The sequence below is a fragment of the Filicampus tigris genome, chromosome 11, assembly GCF_054856515.1.
Source record: "Filicampus tigris isolate MCC_2025a chromosome 11, RoL_Ftig_1.0, whole genome shotgun sequence".
NCBI lineage: Eukaryota > Metazoa > Chordata > Actinopteri > Syngnathiformes > Syngnathidae > Filicampus > Filicampus tigris.
In genome coordinates, this window is record NC_141227.1 from 14,763,805 (window position 1) to 14,785,820 (window position 22,016).

At 42.3% G+C, this 22,016-nt stretch overlaps 2 protein-coding genes across 6 annotated transcripts in view; one reads left to right on the plus strand and one right to left on the minus strand.

Annotated features, from left to right (window-relative positions):
• The window catches only part of slit1a (slit homolog 1a (Drosophila)), a 97,355-nt gene extending 77,305 nt beyond the window's left edge, over positions 1 to 20,050 (plus strand). For 2 of the 4 annotated variants that reach the window (XM_086044501.1, XM_086044502.1), the window contains 17 exons: positions 374 to 506; positions 3,583 to 3,651; positions 3,728 to 3,799; positions 3,902 to 3,973; positions 10,092 to 10,163; positions 11,820 to 11,983; positions 12,357 to 12,481; positions 12,557 to 12,654; positions 13,921 to 14,060; positions 14,139 to 14,232; positions 14,330 to 14,467; positions 15,218 to 15,446; positions 15,544 to 15,674; positions 15,750 to 15,943; positions 17,384 to 17,672; positions 17,872 to 18,083; positions 18,508 to 20,050. In XM_086044501.1, coding sequence (XP_085900627.1) covers positions 374 to 506; positions 3,583 to 3,651; positions 3,728 to 3,799; positions 3,902 to 3,973; positions 10,092 to 10,163; positions 11,820 to 11,983; positions 12,357 to 12,481; positions 12,557 to 12,654; positions 13,921 to 14,060; positions 14,139 to 14,232; positions 14,330 to 14,467; positions 15,218 to 15,446; positions 15,544 to 15,674; positions 15,750 to 15,943; positions 17,384 to 17,672; positions 17,872 to 18,083; positions 18,508 to 18,749 — 2,474 coding nt within the window. In that variant the 3' untranslated portion in view covers positions 18,750 to 20,050. The remainder of the gene's footprint in view (positions 1 to 373; positions 507 to 3,582; positions 3,652 to 3,727; positions 3,800 to 3,901; positions 3,974 to 10,091; positions 10,164 to 11,819; positions 11,984 to 12,356; positions 12,482 to 12,556; positions 12,655 to 13,920; positions 14,061 to 14,138; positions 14,233 to 14,329; positions 14,468 to 15,217; positions 15,447 to 15,543; positions 15,675 to 15,749; positions 15,944 to 17,383; positions 17,673 to 17,871; positions 18,084 to 18,507) is intronic. The other 2 variants (XM_086044503.1, XM_086044504.1) reach the window with 1 other exon arrangement.
• The window catches only part of LOC147139883 (ligand-dependent nuclear receptor corepressor-like protein), a 29,509-nt gene continuing 25,915 nt past the window's right edge, over positions 18,423 to 22,016 (minus strand). The window contains exon 7 of one of the 2 annotated variants that reach the window (XM_086044500.1): positions 18,423 to 18,745. In XM_086044500.1, coding sequence (XP_085900626.1) covers positions 18,718 to 18,745 — 28 coding nt within the window. In that variant the 3' untranslated portion in view covers positions 18,423 to 18,717. Of the gene's footprint in view, positions 18,746 to 18,976; positions 19,167 to 22,016 lie in introns of those variants that run through there. The other variant, XM_086044499.1, reaches the window with a different exon arrangement.

Sequence of the window (22,016 nt, forward strand, 5' to 3'; positions counted from 1 at the left end):
ATGTCAGGCTGAGTGGAGCTATTGAGCGCTTTGCCTTATTGACCAGTCAGCTGATTTGCAGCCAAATGAATGTTAGACTTGTCTCCAGGCCTCGGGCCAGCTTCCATTCTTTGTCCAGGCTAGTCAATATTATATTACTCAGGCTCCTTTATCTCTTCCCCGGTAGACTTCCTATCTTTTCTTTGTCTCAATAGCCGGCTGTCACTTTGAGAGATTGTGCCATTTGTGCTTTGTCTCGCCTTTTCAACTTTTCATTCTTTCGACACTTTCTCCCCGCGCTCTGACAGCTCCGACGCAGGCTGTAGTCTCCATCGCTCCCGCGGCACCTTTCTCTGTGTGTAACGACTCCCCCCGATTTCCGCTCTTCCCTTAGGCCACGAGGAGTCAAGTTGTGTGCCCAGACCTCAGTGCCCCAGCGAGTGCACTTGCCTGGAGACGGTGGTTCGCTGCAGTAACAAGCACCTCCACGCACTGCCCAAAGGAATCCCCAGAAATGTGACCGAGCTGTAAGTGCCGTAGCTACTTCCCGTCGTATCACTTTGACCGATGAGGAAGCTAATATATACCCTAAAAGACAAAAGTATTGGGACAACTGTCGACTTTTTTTGCAGATTCCATGCAGCGGTTTACCGTTTTCTATAGTGCGTGTCCTCATTGGGGTCACGGCTGATTTTAAGCACGGGGTGGGGTACACCTGACCAGTCATCTCAGGGCACACTCTAGACAGACCGCTCACACTCACATTCACACCTAACCAAACAGTGTTGCCATAGTCACCTTGAAAAAGTAATTTATTTGCTCTACTGGTTACTTGATTTTTAAGTGACTTGGGCGCTTTTCTGATGATTTGATTTAAAAGTAATGAAGTTAGATTACAAGTTACTTTATTGATTACTTTCAGTAGACGCAGACAACTCTGCTTAACATAAAAATGCTGGCAATTGGTTTTGCCGATACTTTACTGAGCGTGCGTTTTAACTGTAATGTTTAAGAATAAAGTTTTGATTTTTAAGTTTTGAACATAAATGGTCTACTTGTTTTAATAAAAATATATCATCTTTCTTGACTTCACTTTACATCAATACATTTTTATACATATATGAGCTAAAATAAAGGCCGTCTTTTATTTACGGTAACTCTTAATACTGTAATGGTATAATTGAACATTAAAAACGTATATTGTTTATAAATGTAACAAAAAATTCAGTGACCTCCTGCAGTAGTCGCAATTGTCCTTCAGACAACCTAGTGGGACTTTGTAAGCTTGAACGTACGTTTCTTCAAATTTGATGTCATCTTTTTTTTTTAAGCTAGATAACACTTTGTTGACAGTACGGACTGTACAACCAACCTTAATATTTTCATCTTTAGCTGTCACAAACGCAACACAGGGACTTTATTTCAAGCTTGAAAATGTGAATATTTCTAATTCCTTCATTGGTATGTGAGACGCAAATGTGTGACGTCACTCTCCAAGACGATAGGACATAGATGATCTCATCCCATAATGCTTTACGGTTGAAGATTCAATTTTTTTCCTTTTGAGTGACTGTTGGTCAGTAAAAGGGTGTGCTTTAAATCCTTCATTTCATTATTTGTGAACTGTTAGTTTTGTTGCATGTACAAACCATGCATGTAGCAGACCGTGGCTGAATTTGATGTGGTCATCAATGACTTGTTTCCCGCTTCTGCAGCCAAGTGGCATTTGCCTGCGATTCCCTTCTCTGAAGATAGAAACTCTACGGTTGAAAATGTTGCCACCTTTTGTTTTGTCAAAAAGTATTAAGCATTAAGTTTTTGAAAAGCGACTAACTCATTCACTGCCATTGACAAATGTACTTGTCTTTCCACAGTCCAGCCATTCAATCCCAGGAATTTATTTATATTTTTTTCAAATTGTTTCAAACGTTAGGGTAAAAGAGGGTCTGGAAATGTCTAGCGGTGAATGTTAATCAGACTGTATAGTAACATTTTACTCGAAATAGCAGCCATTATTAAGTCATGCGTTTCTTAGTAACACGTGCCCGCCCGCCATCACCGCCGACAAAAACATTCCGAAAACCGGGTGAGGGTGACACTGTGGAGAATGCACCAATGTGTAGAAATCAAACCCAAATCCTGATTGACTACTTCAATGCTTGTCAAAGGTGTTCACCAACACTTGCGCATGTAGCACACGTAATACATGCCTGTGGGAGGCGTGACAGGGGATTGAGGCAAAGAAAACACATCTCATCATTTTGGAGACGAGAGCACGCGGGAAAAGTGGCCAAAGAAGCCCCGCAGTTGTTCTCGCAGACATTCTTCTCGTGTGCTTCCCTGCAGCCCTCGGGGATCGCACTGATGTCACTCTCTTACTCGTGGCCAAGGATCTGCGTGTGTGTGTGTGTGTGTGTGTCATGGTGTGTGTGCGTGCGCATACTTGTGTCAGGGCCAAAAGCCTGTCCACGGGAGCATAGGGGAGCAAAAAGGACATTTTAATGAGCACTTTTCAATGGAAAGGGGAGGGAATGGAACTTTCCAATACTGCTGTGAAGGGGTTCGCACACACGCGCGTGCACACGCAAACACGAGCACACGCACGCACTGTGCAAGCCTTGAGGCCTGTCATTCTCGCAGCAGGTGTGACCAGGTGGGCCACTCCGTTTCGGCCTTTCATGTAGTCATCTGGAGCAGCTCGCAACACCGTCATTATCCAAAGTGTCCTGTGCACCATCATTACCTATCATTACCCCGCAGTCCAAAGGCCCCTAACTAACCAGCAACCCCCCCCCCCACACACACACACACACACCCCCTTTAGCCCACCAACTCTTGAATACAGTCAACAAAAGCAGGCGAAAGGCCCCCGCAGCTCCTCTCAGGCCATTTGTCAGGGTGGCAGCCCTCTGCTAGCACTTTGCTTTGGCGGTGTCTACATCCTCGCAGGCATCATGACAACCATGGTGGGCTGCAAGGGAACACACACACACACGCACGGGAGTGTGTGACTTTCTTAAGTGGTCCAGGAACTTATCGTGTTGTTCTAAAATGCATCTATTGTCTGCGCTGTAGCTCTTGGAATTGTCTCATCGCACCCATCTTGATGAGACACGTATGCTGGATGGGTATTTGGGAGCCACAGCGTGTCTGTGATGTGTTTTATATCAGATCCCCTGAAAATCGATACGGTCGCTCATCTCAAGGGGCTTTCCAAAAAAATCAACTTCAACTGCGGCAAAGAGGGGATTCACAGAAAATATCCCTGAGTGCAACACGTTTTGGTTTGTTTGCACGCTCGGATTGACAGCCTTCAAAAGAGCGTAAACAACAACTTGACACATTGTAAGCCTTGATGCAACGCTTCTCTTTCAACACTGCTAATCCCTCTCGCGGCGAGACTTCCACTCTGGAGCAGCTGCATCGACTTTGCCGTTCCAACAAAAGCAACATATTTCTTCGCAACTTGATGGAAATATAGCTTTGACCGCCAAGGAATAATAGTGATAGTAAACTACAGACAGCATTATTTCTCTCTTTAGTACATGCAGCATTAAATTATGCACTGTACTGGGGTTGGAATGAATGTCTTTTTTCTTTCAGGTATCTGGATGGAAACCAGTTCAGCGTGCTACCAAAGGAGCTGTCCTCCTTCAAGTTCCTTCAGCTGGTGTAAGACTCCTTCTTTGTCTGACCTCAGCGAACAATAACGTGAAATAAACCTGTTTGATTCTTTTTTTTTTTTCAGGGATCTGAGCAACAACAAGATCAACTCTTTGACCAACTCATCTTTCGCCAACATGAGCCAGCTCACCACCTTGTGAGTGCCAACGGGTCTCAAGCTCGCCGTCCATTCTCTCAAAACTAACAAATGAATGCAGTAATTTTTCTTTTTGTCTTTCTTTTTTTTTTTTTGTTGCAGAATCTTGAGCTACAACTCCTTGCGCTGCATTCCCAAAATGGCCTTTAGTGGACTGCACTCTCTTCGGCTGCTGTGAGTTTCAAAATGCCATACTTTACTTCAGTGGATCATATATATATATATATATATATATATATATATATATATATATATATATATATATATATATATATATATATATATATATATATATATATATATATATATATATATATATATATATATATACACATATATATATATATATATATATATATATATACACATATATATATATATATATATATATATATGTACACATATATATATATATATATTTTTTTTTTTTTTTCTTTTACACCAAATACCACCTCAAAAAGTATTTGGCTCTTCAAGTACCACCATATTTACCAACAATGAAGTACAACAGCATAGTAGGGCCAAGTGTTCATCAAAAACAAGGCAGAGGTTTGAATCCATAAAGTACATTTGTAACCCATCTTATGCACAACATTAACACTGTGCTTGAATATAAGATTTAAAAAAAGACAAAAATGATACAATTCTAATAAAAGATAAAAAATGCACATCTGTAAATGTTAATAAACAAACAGTTCTGAAAGATTCATTCCAAATGTATTTAAAAGTTAACAGTAACACAAGAAGAAAAAGAGAACACATTTCTGGAAAAAAACACAAGTGCCAAATAGACCAACAAAGTTATTTCGAGAAGTACGGCAATCAGCCTAAATGAGTGATTAAAAAGAATATTTGACAAGAGGGGGAGCGGAGGCCAGCAGATGTTGAGAATCTTTGATAAACTCCAGAGAAGTGCGCCATCTAAACAGTTATGACAGCTTATGAATACACGCACACAAACACAACCTCTGACCCATTTTCCCTGCGTAAGTGGCAACCTCGGCATTCGGCACCCGCAGCCCACACCTCGCCGGCCGGGGCCGCTGCGCACAATCACCATGACACTGATTACCCGAGAATGTTCACCCGAAGCTCACCGTAATGGCTTTGACGGTGCCTGCGAGCCTTTGATTGTGCCCTCTCGCTGACCGTGGGCTCCGAATGGGGAGGAATCGGTCTGCTCAGTAACTGAGATGTTGGATATAAACGTGCGCGACACTTAGATGATGAAACCCAAGCGAGATTCTGAGCCGCTGCCTCGCGTTCCAACACAAATCCAACACGGCCTTGCTCGCTGATGCCAGACACAGTGGAGACTCGTGTGTGCGTCCAAACTTTTTTCATGTGTTGCTTGCAGAAAAAAACAAAGACTGCAAGTACCACGTCGCCATTCTTCACCTTTACTTTCTTAAATGTCCTAAAACTACTTGTAATCCATAAATGAAGGTAAAGATTTGCTGACTATGAATTGTAGTAAACCCCCCTCCATCGCGGGGGTTATGTTACAGCCCACCCCCGCAAAAACTGAAATCTGTGACTTATAAATTCCATACTTATATGACATGTTTTTATAACATTTAAGGCATTACGTTTTTTAAGGTCTTTAAAAAGAACGTTTACACTAATACAAACACACGCAAACACGTGTTATGTATTGAGCGAGCCCAAGAGCCAAGGATAGATAAAATATTGGACAAACAGTGGAACGGTCCCGCAATGGGTTTATGGTATACAAATCCCTTGTTTTTTTTTAAACTAACAAACTTAAAACGCGAACATTTTTTTTCAAGAATATGTTCTTTGCAAGCCCACTAGTTGAAACAGGGCATTCTGATAAATATTGCGTTTGTGGAATAAGTGTTAATCCACTCGTTTTCAGCCATCTCTGGGGGTGGCCATTTTGTCACTTCTGTCGACTGAAAATGACATCACAACTGCTCACAACGACCAATCACGGCTCAGATTCAGAAAACAGGTCAGCCGTGATTGGTCGTTGTGAGCAGTTGCGATGCCATTTTCAGTTGACAGAAGACAAAATGGCCGCCCCCAGAGGAGGCTAAAATCGAGTGCATTTTGCTGCTTAACTCATATTCCACAAACGCAAAATCAATCATAATGCCGTGTTTCAACTAGTGGGCCTGCTGGGAACGTATTCTTGAAAAAAATATGTTTGGGTTGACTTCCTCTTTAACTATTCATCTCAGTATTTACCTCAGTAATCATGCCCATGGATGTACATTATAAAATGATCATATTTCAATTCAATTCAATTTCAGTAGGCGGAAAAAGCAGGATTACTGACGACAATAATTTTCAACCAAGGCTGTGCTGAAATACAGTTCTTCCTGGTTCATTCTTCTTTTTTGAATTTACATTTCACAGTGTGCTGCCATCTAGTGGACGATACTGGAAATACACATGGTATGAAAGTGAGTTGCACGAAAATAAAGTTATTAACTGTACAAAGAAATGCGCAAAATAGCAGAATTGAAAACGTAGATCCTGTGATGGAGGGGTTTACTTCATCTTTTTGAGGTGTTGTAAATAGAAATGTTGTTACCTTTTTATTTGTAAATATATGCTTTTTAGACATCTTGAAAAGCTGTATGCAAAGCCTCCTAGTCTGTTGTTAAATTGAAAAATCTCAAATCTATTATTATTTGGAATAGTAGTAGTTGTCACGGGCGTCATACCCATGGACCGTGCGAAATGTTATTTTTACAATGTAGTTTACGCTGCAGGCAGCTACAAAAGAGACAGCTGGCCGCAAACGGTCCGCAGGCTATAGTTTGGCCACGCTGAGGTAGACACATCGGGCTCCCATGTGTGCTCATAGCAGGCGCGCTTTACCCCCCAAAAAATTTACTAGTGACAACAAAGCTTTTTACAGTGGGATGTGACTGAAGCCCCCCATCATTACTCCACACAAAGCCTGAGAGGCCTTTTAGCGCCCGACAAGAGCGAAGCTCGGCCGTCATTAGCTTGATGTCGCCTCGCTTGCTTTGCAAGTGCCGCTTTGATCCCTAATGAAGCGCCATCCGTTATTTCTGTTCTTACTCACTCACGCCAGGCCCGCTTCCACGAGACTGCCTGGGTGACGCCATGTGAACCCCACCCCCCACGCTGCCCCCCCCCAGCAATGAAAGCCACACACACGACTCTCAGACTTAAAACTATATCAGCACAAACCATGTCTGTCTACCCGTAGATATAGTCCTCTATCTACATTTACATATTTTCAAAAGGCATTTTAGTGTTTTGATGCTGATTTAAAACTACTATTTTGGTATTGTGCCTGTTGTCCAGACTTTTGGGAAAATTTCACCCACTAAGAAAACATTTCCAACCCTCACCTTCCTGTGTTTGTTGAGGGTAAAACTACTTTTCTCGCTTGGATGACACCCCACTGTCAATCAATCAAGCGCCTCCTATTAAACATCACCCGCTCTCACGGTTTGTGTCTTTATTCACTGAGCTCCAATTAATGGGTTTCGCCTTGACGACCCAAGTTGACAGTTCAAAGTTTGGAGCTTCACAGAAACCATGAAGTAAAAGCCGTGAGAGCGTGATAGTCGCACACCCTGAGGTGCCAGCGCCTTTACCAAGCTGCACCTCTGGCTTTACACTGCAGTAAAGACGAGAAGCATCATTAACGCTTCAAACGGAACACCGGGCCCGAACCTGGCGCGGGCGCTGTGCGGTTTTGCTCCGAGTGAGATTCCACGTGTGTGTATGAAGTTTGTGGTTTTGAGCCGCCTATTAATAAGCTGCTAATTGGCCTGCTGAGTATTAGGTGTGGGGGATGATGAGTAGGGGGCGGGGGGGTCGAGCCAAGACAGCGCCAGGGTGTGGCCCACATGCTGGGTTGAGCGGGAAAAGAAAGTGCCAAAAAAGTGGGAAAAATATACACTATGAAAGACTTATATATTCTCAGTGTGAAAATTAAGAATCATTAAACGAGTGCAGGCACATGCAACATAATGCTGTGCCCCCCCCCTCCCTTCCCCCAAATCCTGATCCAGTCCGTACACGCTCGCCATGAAAATGATGTGATTTCATGATGCACAGCTGCGCGCAAGACAAAGAGAGGATGTCATTACAAGAGCGGATCAGGTTGCTTCCCGGAGACTCCCTGGCTGCCTGCTCCCATGAGCGCTCTGCCAGGCTGGCACACTGCTGGCTGGCTGGCTGGCCGGCTAGCCTGCTGGCACACGCTCTCGCCTGAGCCGCCCGCCCGCCGCTTGCCGGCCACTCGCTCATAAGCATCCGCCTCCACATTCAGGCCATTAAATTGCCTCATGACACTCATTGTGTTCAGTGTGGCTGTGCCAGTTGCTTTGCTCGGGCTGGTATTGTTGGAAGGAAGTCTGGGCATGTATCAGTTCTTGACGGAGAAGATGAGACATGTTTGCTTTACAAGAGTAACTTACATGGTTCAATTTTCCCCATACAGAAAAATTCAAATGGAAATATTGCAATCTATAGTCAAATTGTCACCATTGTTGTCATGCAAGTGTCAACCACCCTTAATAGAAAGACAATGCACAATGGATTTTTTTTTTAATGTCTTAGGTTTTAATGACAAATAACAGACGAGGGTGAAAGTGACATTTCTTCAGAAGGGAAAGTCTGGTAAAAGTATATTTCATTGAATAGACAAGTTCATTGAAGACAAATTGTTTTTCGGTGTGAATGTGAGTGTGAGTGCTTGTTTGTACTGTATGTGCCCTGCAATTGATTGGCAACCAGTCAGCCGGAATGGGCAGAGGAGAACCGCTATAGAAAATGCATGGATGGATGAACTTCACATTGATAAAGCAGAGGTGATGTGAACTAAATTTAGACAGTAATTCCCGAGGTGCAAACACACAGTGGTGCTTTCAAAACATCCCATTTCTGAGCTAAAGTTCATGTAATGCGCTTTTAAAATGCTGCAACTCTTTCCCCCCCCTGCCTCGCTTGTTGTTGGCTCTGCTAGCCAAACGCGCACTGAAACTTGATAGCGTCCGCGTCCAGACTTCAAGAGCCTCACGTATTTACACCAGGCTCAACTATATGAGCTCAAAGAAAGTAGCTACCACCCATGCAGCGTTCAGCCAAACATTCAACTCAATGTGGACAACTTCCTCAGCGGTGAGGACAGTTGTCAGTTGTTATATGCTATAAACTGGGTCAGTGGTTCTTAAGAAGCCACCCCAGAGAGTCACTGAATTAAAGCGAAGAGGACAAAGGAGGAATGCAAATTGTGTTCACATGACTTTTTGCCATAAAAGTTTTAAGGGCGGCTTTAAGTCATAGATAATGTTTACTTTTTAGTTGAACTCTTCATTGGCCAATTGCGTTGCACAGCCAATGATTTTTCACTGTAAAAAACAAACAAACAAAAAAAAACAGACCAGTATTCTCGAGTTTGTTAACCCTACATATTATTTTCTATGCACACTAAAAAATGCTCAGTGGTTTTCCAAACCCAGTCGCTTGGATTTTAAGCAGATTGGGTTAATTATTTTGACCCAGCCGATTGAGTCGAAGATTGGATCATGAAAGCGATACTGATAACCAAATTCTTGGTAGCTTTAACTCATCAGTATGAGTATTTTTTCCCCCCTTTTAGATCAAAATCTTGACCCATTGCGCTGAATCGAATCCTTAACCCAATGCGCTGGGTATAAATAACCCAGCATGGCTCGAACCCTTTTGGACCCAGGACTGACTTTTAGGTTTAAGAGTGATATGCTCATGACTATCATGCTGTTTGTTTCTGTTTTGAACACTTTCCAGTTGCGTCACTTTTACAGTACTGGTATATAACACTCTAAAAACAGTTGGGTTAAAAATAACACAATTTTGGGTAAAAAATGGAACAATCCATTACTTGGGTCAATTTGACCCAACTTTCTGGGTTATTTTTGCAGAAAACAACAGAAAAATGAGTAGTTTTGTACAAAACAACCCCAAAAAATTGGTCTGTTTTGTACAAAACAATGCAAGAAGGTTTATCAAATGGACCCAATTAGTGGATCGTCCCATTTTGACCCCAAATTGTGTTAATTTTAACCCAACTGATTTTATAGTGTATTTTCATACTCCCAGTTAAACGTGTAAATATACTTTTTGTGTTATGGTAAGTGAAAAAAAAAAACATCATTGTGACTGAGCAAGAGTGTATGACTTGACTTATGACTTGCTTATCAACCCAAGTGATGACTCGACAGGGCAAGCTTGATTTCTGCCACGGTGACTTGTGACGTGTACGTAAAGTGTGTGACTTACTCCCACCTCTGGTTCGAAGGTCTCTCCATGGCAACGAAATCTCAGAGCTTCCTGATGGCATCTTCGGCGATGTGGCGTCTCTCTCCCACTTGTAAGTATCACGCGCACACACACACACACACACACTCACGCTACATTCACCACCTTATCTAATATCATCTGCACACACGCAGTCAAACATATTTACAAACGCTTTCAGGCAGCCGTGCGGCACACAGTGGCCGGTCTGTAGTCCTCTTTGGTGGGCCCGACCTCCCTCCCCTTTACTCTAATTAGGCGCGCTGCGGTTAAGCATGCACAGAGCCCTCCACTGTCCCATCTCTATCTCCAAAACACACACACGCTCAGACGGTCCGCACGGATGTGCATGTTTATTTATGTCTGCACTTTTTTTGCACACGTCATTCCCGAATCCTGATCAATAGACTTATCAGGGCGAGAGGCGTGGCCAAGGGAGGAGAAAGATATTCTGAAGCGTCCGGGCTAAACTCGCCATTGATCTTTGCTCCCGGTCAAGTGGCGTCCGTGTTTGCAGATGTCAGGTGTCAGCTATTGGCGCGAGCTGAAAGATGAGCCTGTGCGCCGCCATAATGGAAGCGCATCGATTCGGGAGCGTCAGGACAGAATCCGCATTGATCCCACCGTGATGCAAGTGCCGAAGAGCGTCTCGTAGTCACTCTTTGGCAGTGCGCCATGGAGGATAAATACTTTCTCCATCTCTTTTGTTCCTCCACATTTGTACTCATACTACACACAGGGTTGAGTGATTCACGGGCAGACTTCCCATTAGGCAAACACGGACTGTTTTTAATCATTTCAGTCTTAATTCACACACCATATCGTGCAATGGCCTGTTCCATTTTCTTATAGGCATGATTCAGGAAAACTAGCTGACGGAGAAGGCAAGAGGGAAACCGTTTTAGCACCGAATATCCATAACAGACAACAGTGAGCCCTCTCGTTAGTAGCTTTAGCGCCGCTGTCAGTATCAGCAGAGGAGGATGCAGTCGAGATGAAAAATGTAGAATGACACCCATTACGAAGATTTCAATATCACAGCGGTTGAAATGGTCAGCTATATTACATGCTAATCAATCTTATCGATCGCAGTTTAAGTGTTGAGAAGACTCACTTGTTACATAATCCCCAAGAAGGATTTTAAAGACTTCATTTGGCTCAGGAAATAAAATAGAAGTTTCTGAACTTACACTTTTTAGCTGATATTCCGAATTTTTGCAGTAAAATGATGAAAGGGCCTTAGGCCCCCCAAATCCATTAATACGCCCCTGCTATGTAATAGTTTGTCTTTGTTTGTTGAAGGTCTAGAGAGACATCAGATGGTCGTGCAGGGTACTACACTAATAGGGCTGGACGTGCAAGGTGGAACAAGGAATACAATATTCTACAAATGGGATTAATAACCATTTTAAAATATATTCAGTAAATGTTATTTTCTCATTTTTCAATAAGGTTGGATTGTGGTGGGATGTTTTTAATCCTGAAAAGCGATATGAAAAGCCAATGAAAATGCCATAGTATAAATAAAACAGTACACGTTGACCCTGTCGCCCTGTCAAAGAGAAAATATTTAACTAGAATATCACTTAATCCAGCGCAGACCGCAATAAAACAATCCAACTTTGATTGCACAGCACAAAAAAAAGTCGAAATGAAAAGTGTCCAATTAGAACACACAATAAGATTTGATCTCATTGAGGGATTTTTTTCATGATATTTTTTTTCTCAGAGCAATCGGCGCCAACCCGCTGCACTGCGACTGCCGCCTGCGCTGGTTGTCCGACTGGGTCAAGACCGGATACAAAGAGCCCGGGATCGCCCGCTGTGCTGGTCCACGCGGTCTGGTGGGCAAACTCCTGCTCACCACACCAGCAAAGAAATTTGAATGCACGGGTGAGCTATGATGGACATTTAAGACGAATGTCCACCAGGGTCATAATAATTTGGGATTTGTCATTATGATTATTTATGTTTTTGTTTGTTTTTTTAATTCAGGTTGTTTTCATTAGTTTTAGAGCAGCATTGTTAGTTTTTATTTATTTTCATCTTTTAAATGCTTGATTTTTTTATCAGTTTTCAATTTTTTTTTTCAATTTTAGTTTGAGTTATTTCGTTGGTTTTTGTTTACTATAATAACCTTGATGTACATTGAGGACATTAAGTACACCTGTATGCAGCGTGCATTTCCTCAGAATACAAATGTGACGTTTCTATGCGGTTCTTGTATCGGAGGTTCGTGCTTACTTTGTTTCTTCCATCCACGTAGGTGAAGCGGACACAGCGGTGCTGGCCAAGTGTAACCCGTGTCTGTCCAGCCCGTGTCAGAACCAGGGAGTGTGTCACAGCGACCCGGTGGACATCTACAGGTGCAACTGCGCGCCAGGATTCAAGGTCAGTCGAGTTGCGTGAGCACGCTGAGCGGAGATGTCGTCGTCTTGCTGGTGTGAGCGCGGATTGTCATCTCAGGGCAAGAACTGCGAGACGGCTCTGAACGCCTGTGTGAACAACCCTTGTGCCAACGGAGGGCGGTGCCAAGTGGATGAGGAAAACGAGGGGCAGTACAGGTGAGGAAGATCATCCAATATACAGCCGAGCCTCCAAAGTGGAAATAGAAAAAAAAAATACATTTTAGGATCAAACAGTTGCTATCATAAAAGTTGTAAATTATTGGAATGTGTATTTTTTTTTATTACAGTATAGGTTAATTTAGTGTACAGGTAATAATAAATGCAACATTTTAATGCAAGTATAGGACTAGATTTAAGAACACAAAATGTTTTCCCCCCAATATTTGCTCGATACATCTGTAAAAAAATTTAATACAGTTAGATTTACATTTCATTCAACTTTTTTTTCATGTTTTTACTTTTATGTAAGCACAAAAAGAAAGCAAATACTATTTTACTAAGATTTAAAAAACACAACACTTTTCACCATCATAAAAGGGTAAAACAGGTTGAGTTCACATAATTTTATTTTTATAAATTCTTAACTGTCACACAAGTATAAAAAGAAGGTAACCTCTTAGATCACATACTTTTTTTGTAACTTTCCTACAGTGAAAAATAAGTTGACCACTGTTAGTTACATTTAAGATAACTCTTTTTTTAACTACTGTGAAAAAAAAAATAACCCTTAGATTCAAACAATTTCACACAACTCATTTTTAACGCTAATTTTCAAAAATGGAAAGTGAAAAAGTGTTTGATTTAGATTTCGTACAACCCATTTTGAAGTTTCTTAAATACTCTGTGAAGCAAAAGTAAATAAGTCTTGAAAATTTGGCGCAGCACTCAGAAGAGTGTTGTTCACAATTCTGCAAAATTTGAAATATGGAAAAATTCTGTATGTGTATAAAATCAACTGGAGTAACCTTTGATTTTTAAAACAGACAGATGAGGTTATTTGCAGAAAAAAAAATGTCTCTGTAGAATAATTAGTTTTAATAATACAATACAATACAATACAATTTTATTTATACAGCCCAATTCATAACAACTGGAGCTGTAACAAAGCACGTTACAAACAATAAATAATTATTAGCTGTCCTTTTTATTGTATTAGTTTTAATGACTTATGATTATTAACCAATTAACCAACCAAATCATGTGAAATATACGCACTGTAGAAAAAATGACAAATATTTCATCATTTACAATAAATGACCCATTATTTAATTCGATAACTGAATTTAAAAATGAATAAACACATTTGAATTAACCAATTATAAGGGAAAAAAAACACTGATTGAGAATGTATATATAAAAGATGCTGACTCGGCTGAAGTCTCACAAAACATGTATGTGTGTTTGCGTGCGCGTGTGTTGCAGCTGCACATGTCCGCTGGGTTTCGAGGGCCCTTCCTGCCGGACCAACATTGACGACTGCGAGGACAACGACTGCGAAAATGGCGCCACCTGCGTGGACGGAGTCAACAACTACACTTGTTTTTGTCCCCCCTACTACACAGGTAACTGACACATATGGGCCAGCGCTAGACACCTTCGCGTCGCTGTTGTTTGTAATATTACAAATGGCGTGCGTGCAGGGGAGATGTGTGAGGAAATGGAGGACGTGTGCGCCCCAGGACGAAGCCCCTGCCAACATCAGTCTACCTGCCTCATCACCTCCTCTGGGCCCAAGTCAGTGATTTTTAAAAAAAAAATAAATAAAAATCACAAGAAATACAACCACAATAGAGACACATTTGACTCAAGTGCTTACGTTTGTGCGCATCAGGTGCGTGTGCGCTCCTGGTTACGTGGGTGACGACTGCAGTGTGGACTACGACGACTGTCAGGAGCATCGCTGCCAAAATGGAGCCCAGTGTGTGGACGAGCTGAACGGGTACACGTGCCAGTGTGAGCAAGGTTTCAGGTGAGCATAGGCACACTGGGGAAAAAAAGTAAAAACAACAATTTGTATTTTGGGGGCTATAGTTTCAAATATAAATGATTGTTATTTATGGCAATAATCTGAGTTAGCCCGACAAAGCAAGCAAGTTGTTTGCTCCAAATCAATTTGCTGAGTTGTTTTCAAGTGTATCTTTTAAGTTGTGGTTCAATACAAGGTTCTGAGAACTTTTATTTCTTTGTTTGTAGCTTTTGCCAAACTTCACCAAAACAAGGCATTTAGTTAAATTGCCCAATTTGAAGTTTGATCGAAGTTTGTTGCCTTGAAAGGTTTTCATCCAACTTCTTTTTTTCATTATAACGGTGTTACAGTACTGTCCACTGAAAAGACAAAAATATGCATACTGTACATACAGTACATACATAGAATCCATACAGTACATACATTGTGTACGTACCTAACTTTCTGTGCCCTCAAGGACACTATAAAAAGCATATCATTGTTTTTCTGTGAAAAACACGTCTTTCATTTTAATTCATGGTTCATTTGCCTTTATTTTAGCATAAACCGAAACTATGAGACCAGAAAAATATATGTAGAATAAATCTGATATTGTTTATCGTAATACAGATATATATATATTTTTTGTGTTTGTTAAAAAAAAAAAAAATACATGGGAAGAGTACCTTGAAAAAAATAATCATACATCAAATTATAATAATGAGGGGAAAAAAATCCATCTCTGATCCTTCCTATTTCTTATTCTGTGTACAGTGGTCAGCTGTGTGAAGTTCCTCCCTCGCCGTTGTCCTTGTGCGAGCTGGCCGACTGTCAGAACGGCGCCCCCTGTGTGGAGCGGGGGGGCCGCGCCCTCTGCCAGTGCCCCCCGGAGTTTGGCGGGCCGCGCTGCGAGAAGCTAGTCAGCGTCAACTTTGTGGACAGAGACTCCTACCTGCTGCTCTCCGACCTCAAAAATTGGCCGCAGGCTAACATCACCCTGCAGGTACACGTCGTCGTGCTCCGCCTCCTACTTGAGTCTCAACCTGACTTTCTTCTTTGAACCAGTCCACCCCTTACCTCCCTGCCTGTTGTGTCTGCAGGTTTCCACGGCAGAGGATAACGGCATCCTCTTGTACAACGGAGACAATGATCACATTGCGGTGGAGCTGTACCAAGGTCACGTAAAGGTCAGCTACGACCCGGGCAGCCAGCCCAGCCACGCCATCTACAGGTCAGCCGCCCCCACTGCAGCGCGGCGACATGATCGCTTCAGGTCTAATTTGCCGCGTTTGCTCCCCCCTGCCAGTGCTGAGACCATCAACGACGGTCAGTTCCACACGGTGGAGCTGGTCACGTTGGACCAGATGGTGAACCTGTCCATCGACGGGGGTCTCCCCACCACCATGGACAGCTTCGGGGCGGTGCGGCCCCTCAACGGAGAGGCTCCACTATACGTGGGGGGTAGGGGCCCTCTCCAGAACACACCTCCCTCCTCTTCAGGCACTCTTAACTACTACACTACTGTTGATCAACCCCCACCCCCGCCCCACCACCACCACCACCACCACAACCGAAAACCCCCTCCTCCTCTCCTCATCGTCCGCAACCGAGCCACATATTCTAGTGAAATGTTTCAAAACAAACAGTTCTTCCAAATGCAATTGTATTGAACTTAAATGTTAGATAGAACTGAACTGTACTTAATGTACAGTGACTCTTTCACATACCACTAGAGGGAGCCCTTACCTCCTTTGAGAGTCACTGCTAGTTACTACCAGCGTAACACATTTTATACAGTGTTTGTGTGTGACTGTCTATCACGTAAATTATTTCTACCAGCACACAAAATATTCATGTGTCTTACGACCTCTTTTGACATCGTGCCATGTGGATGAGTTGTTGCTAGGTAACCACTAAACCGGTTGTCACGAGTAATGGCTGCAAACGTGTTTTGTATGACTTTTCATGTGAGCTGCTTCCCTTTCTATCGAGGATGCTGTGTCTTACGGTGCATAATTGCCGATATCCGTTCAAAGAGCTGCCTTGACTTGAGAGTCTAATACATTCCGAGACCACGCTCAGAAATCAAATCACTCGTATCTCAAATGCCAGTAGTCCGTTCCAGCCTTCCCCAAAAACCAACAGCTGTTGTAATGTGTATTCTAATGTGTAAAAATAGCATCCCATAATATTGTACTTTTTAAAAACATGACATGACATGACATGATTAAATAGATTTTTTTTTTTAATGAATAATTTTCACATTGCATTAACTGAATGCTGACACACAGTTATACAGTACTGTTCATTGAGACAACTCTTCTTTCAGCTCACCAGTACGGCACTAATACTAGTCATTCTTCCTGGAGAACACATGGCTGAATACTGTTATATGAAAATATAACAGGTTGCTGCACTGTTTGTGTTCAATCAATTGCTGAAAGGGTTATGCACTGCAAAATAGATTCTTTAGCATTAAGCTTAAGTTAAGAGGGGCGATTCTAAAGGCAATGTTTTTTTGTGGGGGTTTTAGGGGGGGGTGGGTCGGTTTTGTTTTAAATACCCAAGGTGTAATTCTCTTGGTTTTATGTTTAGTTTGACAGTGAACATCAATCGGGAGTGGCATTTAACAGCTTGAAGCCTCTTTCTTGATGAATTGTTTGCCAAACTGTTGCTTATTGGAAAGTGTGTTGAATTTACTGCATCAAAGCAAAAAAAAAAAAAAAAGATGGTGGTATGACGGCTCTCAAAAAGCTCGTAATTTGAGTCTCTGGTATCGCGAGGCATCACGCGAGACAATTCTTGAAAAAGGCACCGTAGGACACACAATGCTTGAAAAGCCTTTCCTCCATTTCACTCCTACCTTCCCTGTGTTAACTGTCTGTTTGTGCTGCTACTTGGCAAGCGTCACTCCTCTAAACACCTTGCGATCTCCCCCAGGAATGCCCGTGGGCGTACACCCGGGCGCCTTCCGCCTGTGGCAGATCCAGAACAGCTCCAGTTTTCACGGCTGCATCCAGAACCTTTACATCAACAACGAGCTGCAGGACTTCACCAAGACCCAGATGAAGCCCGGCGTGGTGCCGGGCTGCGAGCCCTGCAAGAAGATCTACTGCGTGCACGGCATCTGCCAGCCCGACGGCCTCCAGGGGCCCGTGTGCCACTGCCGGCCGGGCTGGGTCGGACCGCAGTGCGACCTGCCAGCCAGCAACCCATGTCAAGGGAGCAAGTATGTTGGCCGCAGCACGGCCGACACTCTGTGCCAGCCTCCTAAAAAAAAAAAAAAAAAAAAAAACAGCAACAGAATCTTTTGGATCTTGTTTTAATAAGATAAATAGTCATCTAAAGTATAATAAGTTTAATATTTGTCAAACTCAGCCTTTTTTTTGGTCGTACCATACGTTAAAAGGGCCGATATGTGTCTGCAGATGTGTCCATGGCCGATGCATCCCACTGGACAGCGAGTCGTACCGCTGCGAGTGTAGCGAGGGCTACCGCGGTGCGCTGTGCAACCAACAGGGGGAGCTGTTCAACCCCTGCCGCCGGCTGACCTGCAAACACGGCCGCTGTCAGATCTCCGACACGGGAGACGCCTACTGTCACTGCGAAAGTGGCTACACCGGGGAACTCTGTGACGCAGGTTTGATATCCTTGCTTAATCATCAGCAGTTACGGTGGCTATAGGAAGTCGACACACCCCTGCTCAAATGCCTGATTTTTGTGATGGTATGGGGACTTTGTAAAGGTGAAGGGAATTATGAACAGTTCAAAATAACGAATCAATACAACCACAAAACCTTCAAGCTTCTGATAGTCAAAGAAATGTCAGGAAAAGCCTGCTAGAACATCTGAACTTTATTTGGAGTAAATCAGAAGCACTTTAAATGGTGGCAGGGGTGTGCTGACTCCCATTTAACAAGAGTTTGGATAGACTACTGAACATAGTCATTTTCAAGTTAATGGTGGGAATAGTTTTGGCCCAGTACAAAAAAACCTTTTCATACCCTAATCTTATGAGGAAAAAATTTGACTAAAATGTCTTTGGTGGTCTTTTGACCCTGCAGAGTCGGCGTGCCGGGGCGAACCCATGCGGGACTTCTACCAGGTGCAGCGGGGCTACGCCATCTGCCAGACGACGCGCACCGTGTCCTGGGTGGAATGCAGCGGCGTGTGCGAGGCGGGCGCCTGCTGCGCCAGCCAGCGGATGAAGCGCCGGAAATACACGTTTGAGTGCAGCGACGGCACCACCTTCAGCGAGGAGGTGGAGAAGAGCATCAAGTGCGGCTGCGTGGGCTGCGGCGTCTAGAACACGATGGAAAAGAGAGATTCTAAAGAATATATATAAAACCTCTATCTATATATTAAGGACTCCGACTCTTGTAAAATAGGACATGTGCTTTGTGAGCTGCAGTATCACAGAGTGTCAACTCAAAAGGCTCCAGAGATTTTTTCCCCCCCCATAAACAGCAGTGAGGACAGTGTGGGGGGTGAAATGAAAGAAGAAGGGAGCTGGACCGTTGGCCAAGCCGAGTGTCACATGACAGGATGTTGTTGTTTATTTGTCAGTCAACCACACAAATCCACGCACACGCGCAGAAAAAGATGTTCGAGTGGCACATAATCAAGTGCGGATGCAGTGACTAACTGGGCTCGACAAGTCCCCCAGCATGCATTGCCCCTTCCGTCCAGCAGGGGGCCATCTAGCATCTCCTCCTCTTGACACCTGCAGTATTAAAAACAAGAGGAGCAAAAAGTTTGCTGATAAAAACCACGTAAAACTTTGTAATTGATTTATTTGATTTTTTTTTCTGTTGTATCGTCGTCATTTCTCATGTTTTGTTTGTATTTTATTTCACCATGTAACCTTCAAAAAAAGGAACCTCCCCGTTTATATAGAAATGCCTAACAGATTCTAATATATATATATATTTGTATTTCTTTTTTTTTTTTTCTTTTTTTTTGGTATAGTATTTTTCTATGTTAAGTGGAAGGTTGGTGGTAAAAGGCGCTGGCTTGGTGTTTTTTTTTTTTTATTATGATTTTTTATAATAGTTTGTCCAACATTTAATGGCAAGTTGTAATGGGCCACACACGCATCTAAAATTGGAATATCATGGGAAATTTTGTTTCAGTAGTTCAAATCAAAAAGTGAAACGTTATACAAATTCACTAAACACATGCGAAAATATTTGTCAAAAAAACAATTCTTACCTAATTTCTTTATTACTTTATCTTACATAATAGTTTCTTGGAGAAGGTGAATTTTGGGTTAGCTGCAAGCCATAATGATCCAATGACAAGAAATTAAATCGTGAATACTGTATTTCACTGTGCAGTGAATCTATATGCCGTTTCACTTTTTGAATTGAACTACTGAAATAAATGGAGTTTTCTCAAATAAAATGTTTTGCGATGCATCTGTACACGTTGTATAGGAGCCACTGCTGGTCTGCTCTAGAACTCTGTCGTTAAATATTGTATATGTTGTCTTCCATGTGAATATTACATCCCGTTCAGGAGCGCATCGGCTTGTTTTCACTCCTCTTTTTATTTATTTTTTTGTACTGATATTTTCAAAAACATTAAAAAGAAGAAAACAATTAAAAATGAATTTAAAAATGTTAATTAAAAATCAATGAAGCTACAGTTCAACATACATGATAAGCTGCTGTCAACCATGACTTGTGTTAAGAAAATAACACAACCGTGCAACCGCTAAGACACATAATGAAAGGTCAGGCCATTTTCTAGCTGGTATTTAAAAAAAAAAAAACAAAAAAAAAAAGTTTTCTTGAGGTGCCAATTGCAGTGAGCACATAGCTGAATGTATAAATGTGTACAGATAATAAATATGCTTATTCATGAAGTGGTAACTTTTAGCTGTCCTTTAGTTTAGAATGGATCACATACTGTTCTGGGATTGGGGATTCTGGTAATTATGTAACCGTACAGACGCTCACCGTCCTCCTTATAGGCTGTGGGCCTCATAAAGGCGCACCTTTCGTGGAATGTTACTTCTTTTTCTTGGCTTCTGTCGGTTCACGTCTCCTTGGTGTGCAAGTACAACTTCCTGGTAGCCATCTTAGTGGTGCTTGTGCTATATTGAGATGTACTGTAATTCAATCAGTAAGAGCTATGATATACAAAACTATGTTCATATAAACCACACAATGTTGTAAAAAGATTTTGCTTCTCTGCCACAGGACTTGATGGTGGGATTGAAGCGAAATAAGTCTCAAAATGATTCTGAATGTATGTAGTGCCACCGACAAAATGTTTACCAAACCTCCACTCTTTACATTCATTAAACTATGTGTGTGCTTTTAACAACTCCCTTGTCTTTTTATTAGTACAATTTTAGCTAGTAGTTGAGACCACTGGTCTCAAAGTGGATTTGTGTCCATTGAACACAGTAGACAAAGGGAGAGAAAGGCTTCAGATCAGACACATTCTGGAAGCTCCCATGACAACCAAACCGACCACGCGTAAGGCATTTTTTGTGAAAAAAAAATGCCCATGCATAGTAAGGTGTTTTTTGTGGAAAAAAAACCAACCATGTATAGTAAGGCGTTTTTTTGTGAAAAAAACAAAAACAAACACCATGTAGAGTAAGGCGTTTATTGTGAAAAACAAAACGACTATGTAGAGCAGGGGTGCCCATTACGTCGATCGCGATCGACCGGTCGATCACAAAGGCATTGTGGGTAGATCGCCAACCTATCATCCGTCCTCACTACTGTATTGCTACGTTAATGCTACGTTCACACCAGCGTTTCTGGCGGCGCGTTTGAATTGGAGTCAATGTAGTTCGCACAGGCGGGCGTGGTTGCGTGCGGGGCGGCGCGAATGATGCGTTTGGAGCGGTGGGACGCGGAGCGAAGCACCAAAAACTCGCCCATTCATTCCATTCGCCGCGTATAAAACAAGTCAACTTTTTTGCCATTTCCCCTTGCGGCAGCCAGTCAGCATCGGGCATTCTACGTCGCACACAGCGTCCTGTTCACGGCGGCTTTTTTTTTTTTTTTTTTTTTTTTTTACAGTTCTTGAACTTTACCAAGACAGCAATATTCTTAGCATTAGCATAGTGTGCAAAGAAGTTAACTTGTTTTATTCGCACCGAATAGAGCGAATGGGCGGATTGTTCTTGCTTAAAATCTGCTTGAGGCTGGCTATCAGCAACTACTGTCCAGACTATGCGCCCTTGGCTGATTCCATTCAGTGCAAGTCATCAGAGTAAGGTAATTACAAAGTATTTTTTGTTGTTGTATTGTGCTATATAGGTTCATGCAGTCATGCAAGGTACACCAGTATATACGGTACGTATGAAAATAATTCTCAATATATTTATAAATAATGTGTTTTGCATTTTTAGTAGGTGGTAGATCATTTTGACTCGGTCATGTCATAAGTAGCTCTCAGGCTGAAAAAGTGTGGGCGTTTCACTTGTGTGTATGAAAGCGTTTCACTTGTGTGTATGAAAGCATTTCATTAGTATGTATGGAAACGTTTCACTTGTGTGTATAAAAGCGATTCACTTGTGTGTATGAAAGCATTTCACTAGTGTGTATGTAAG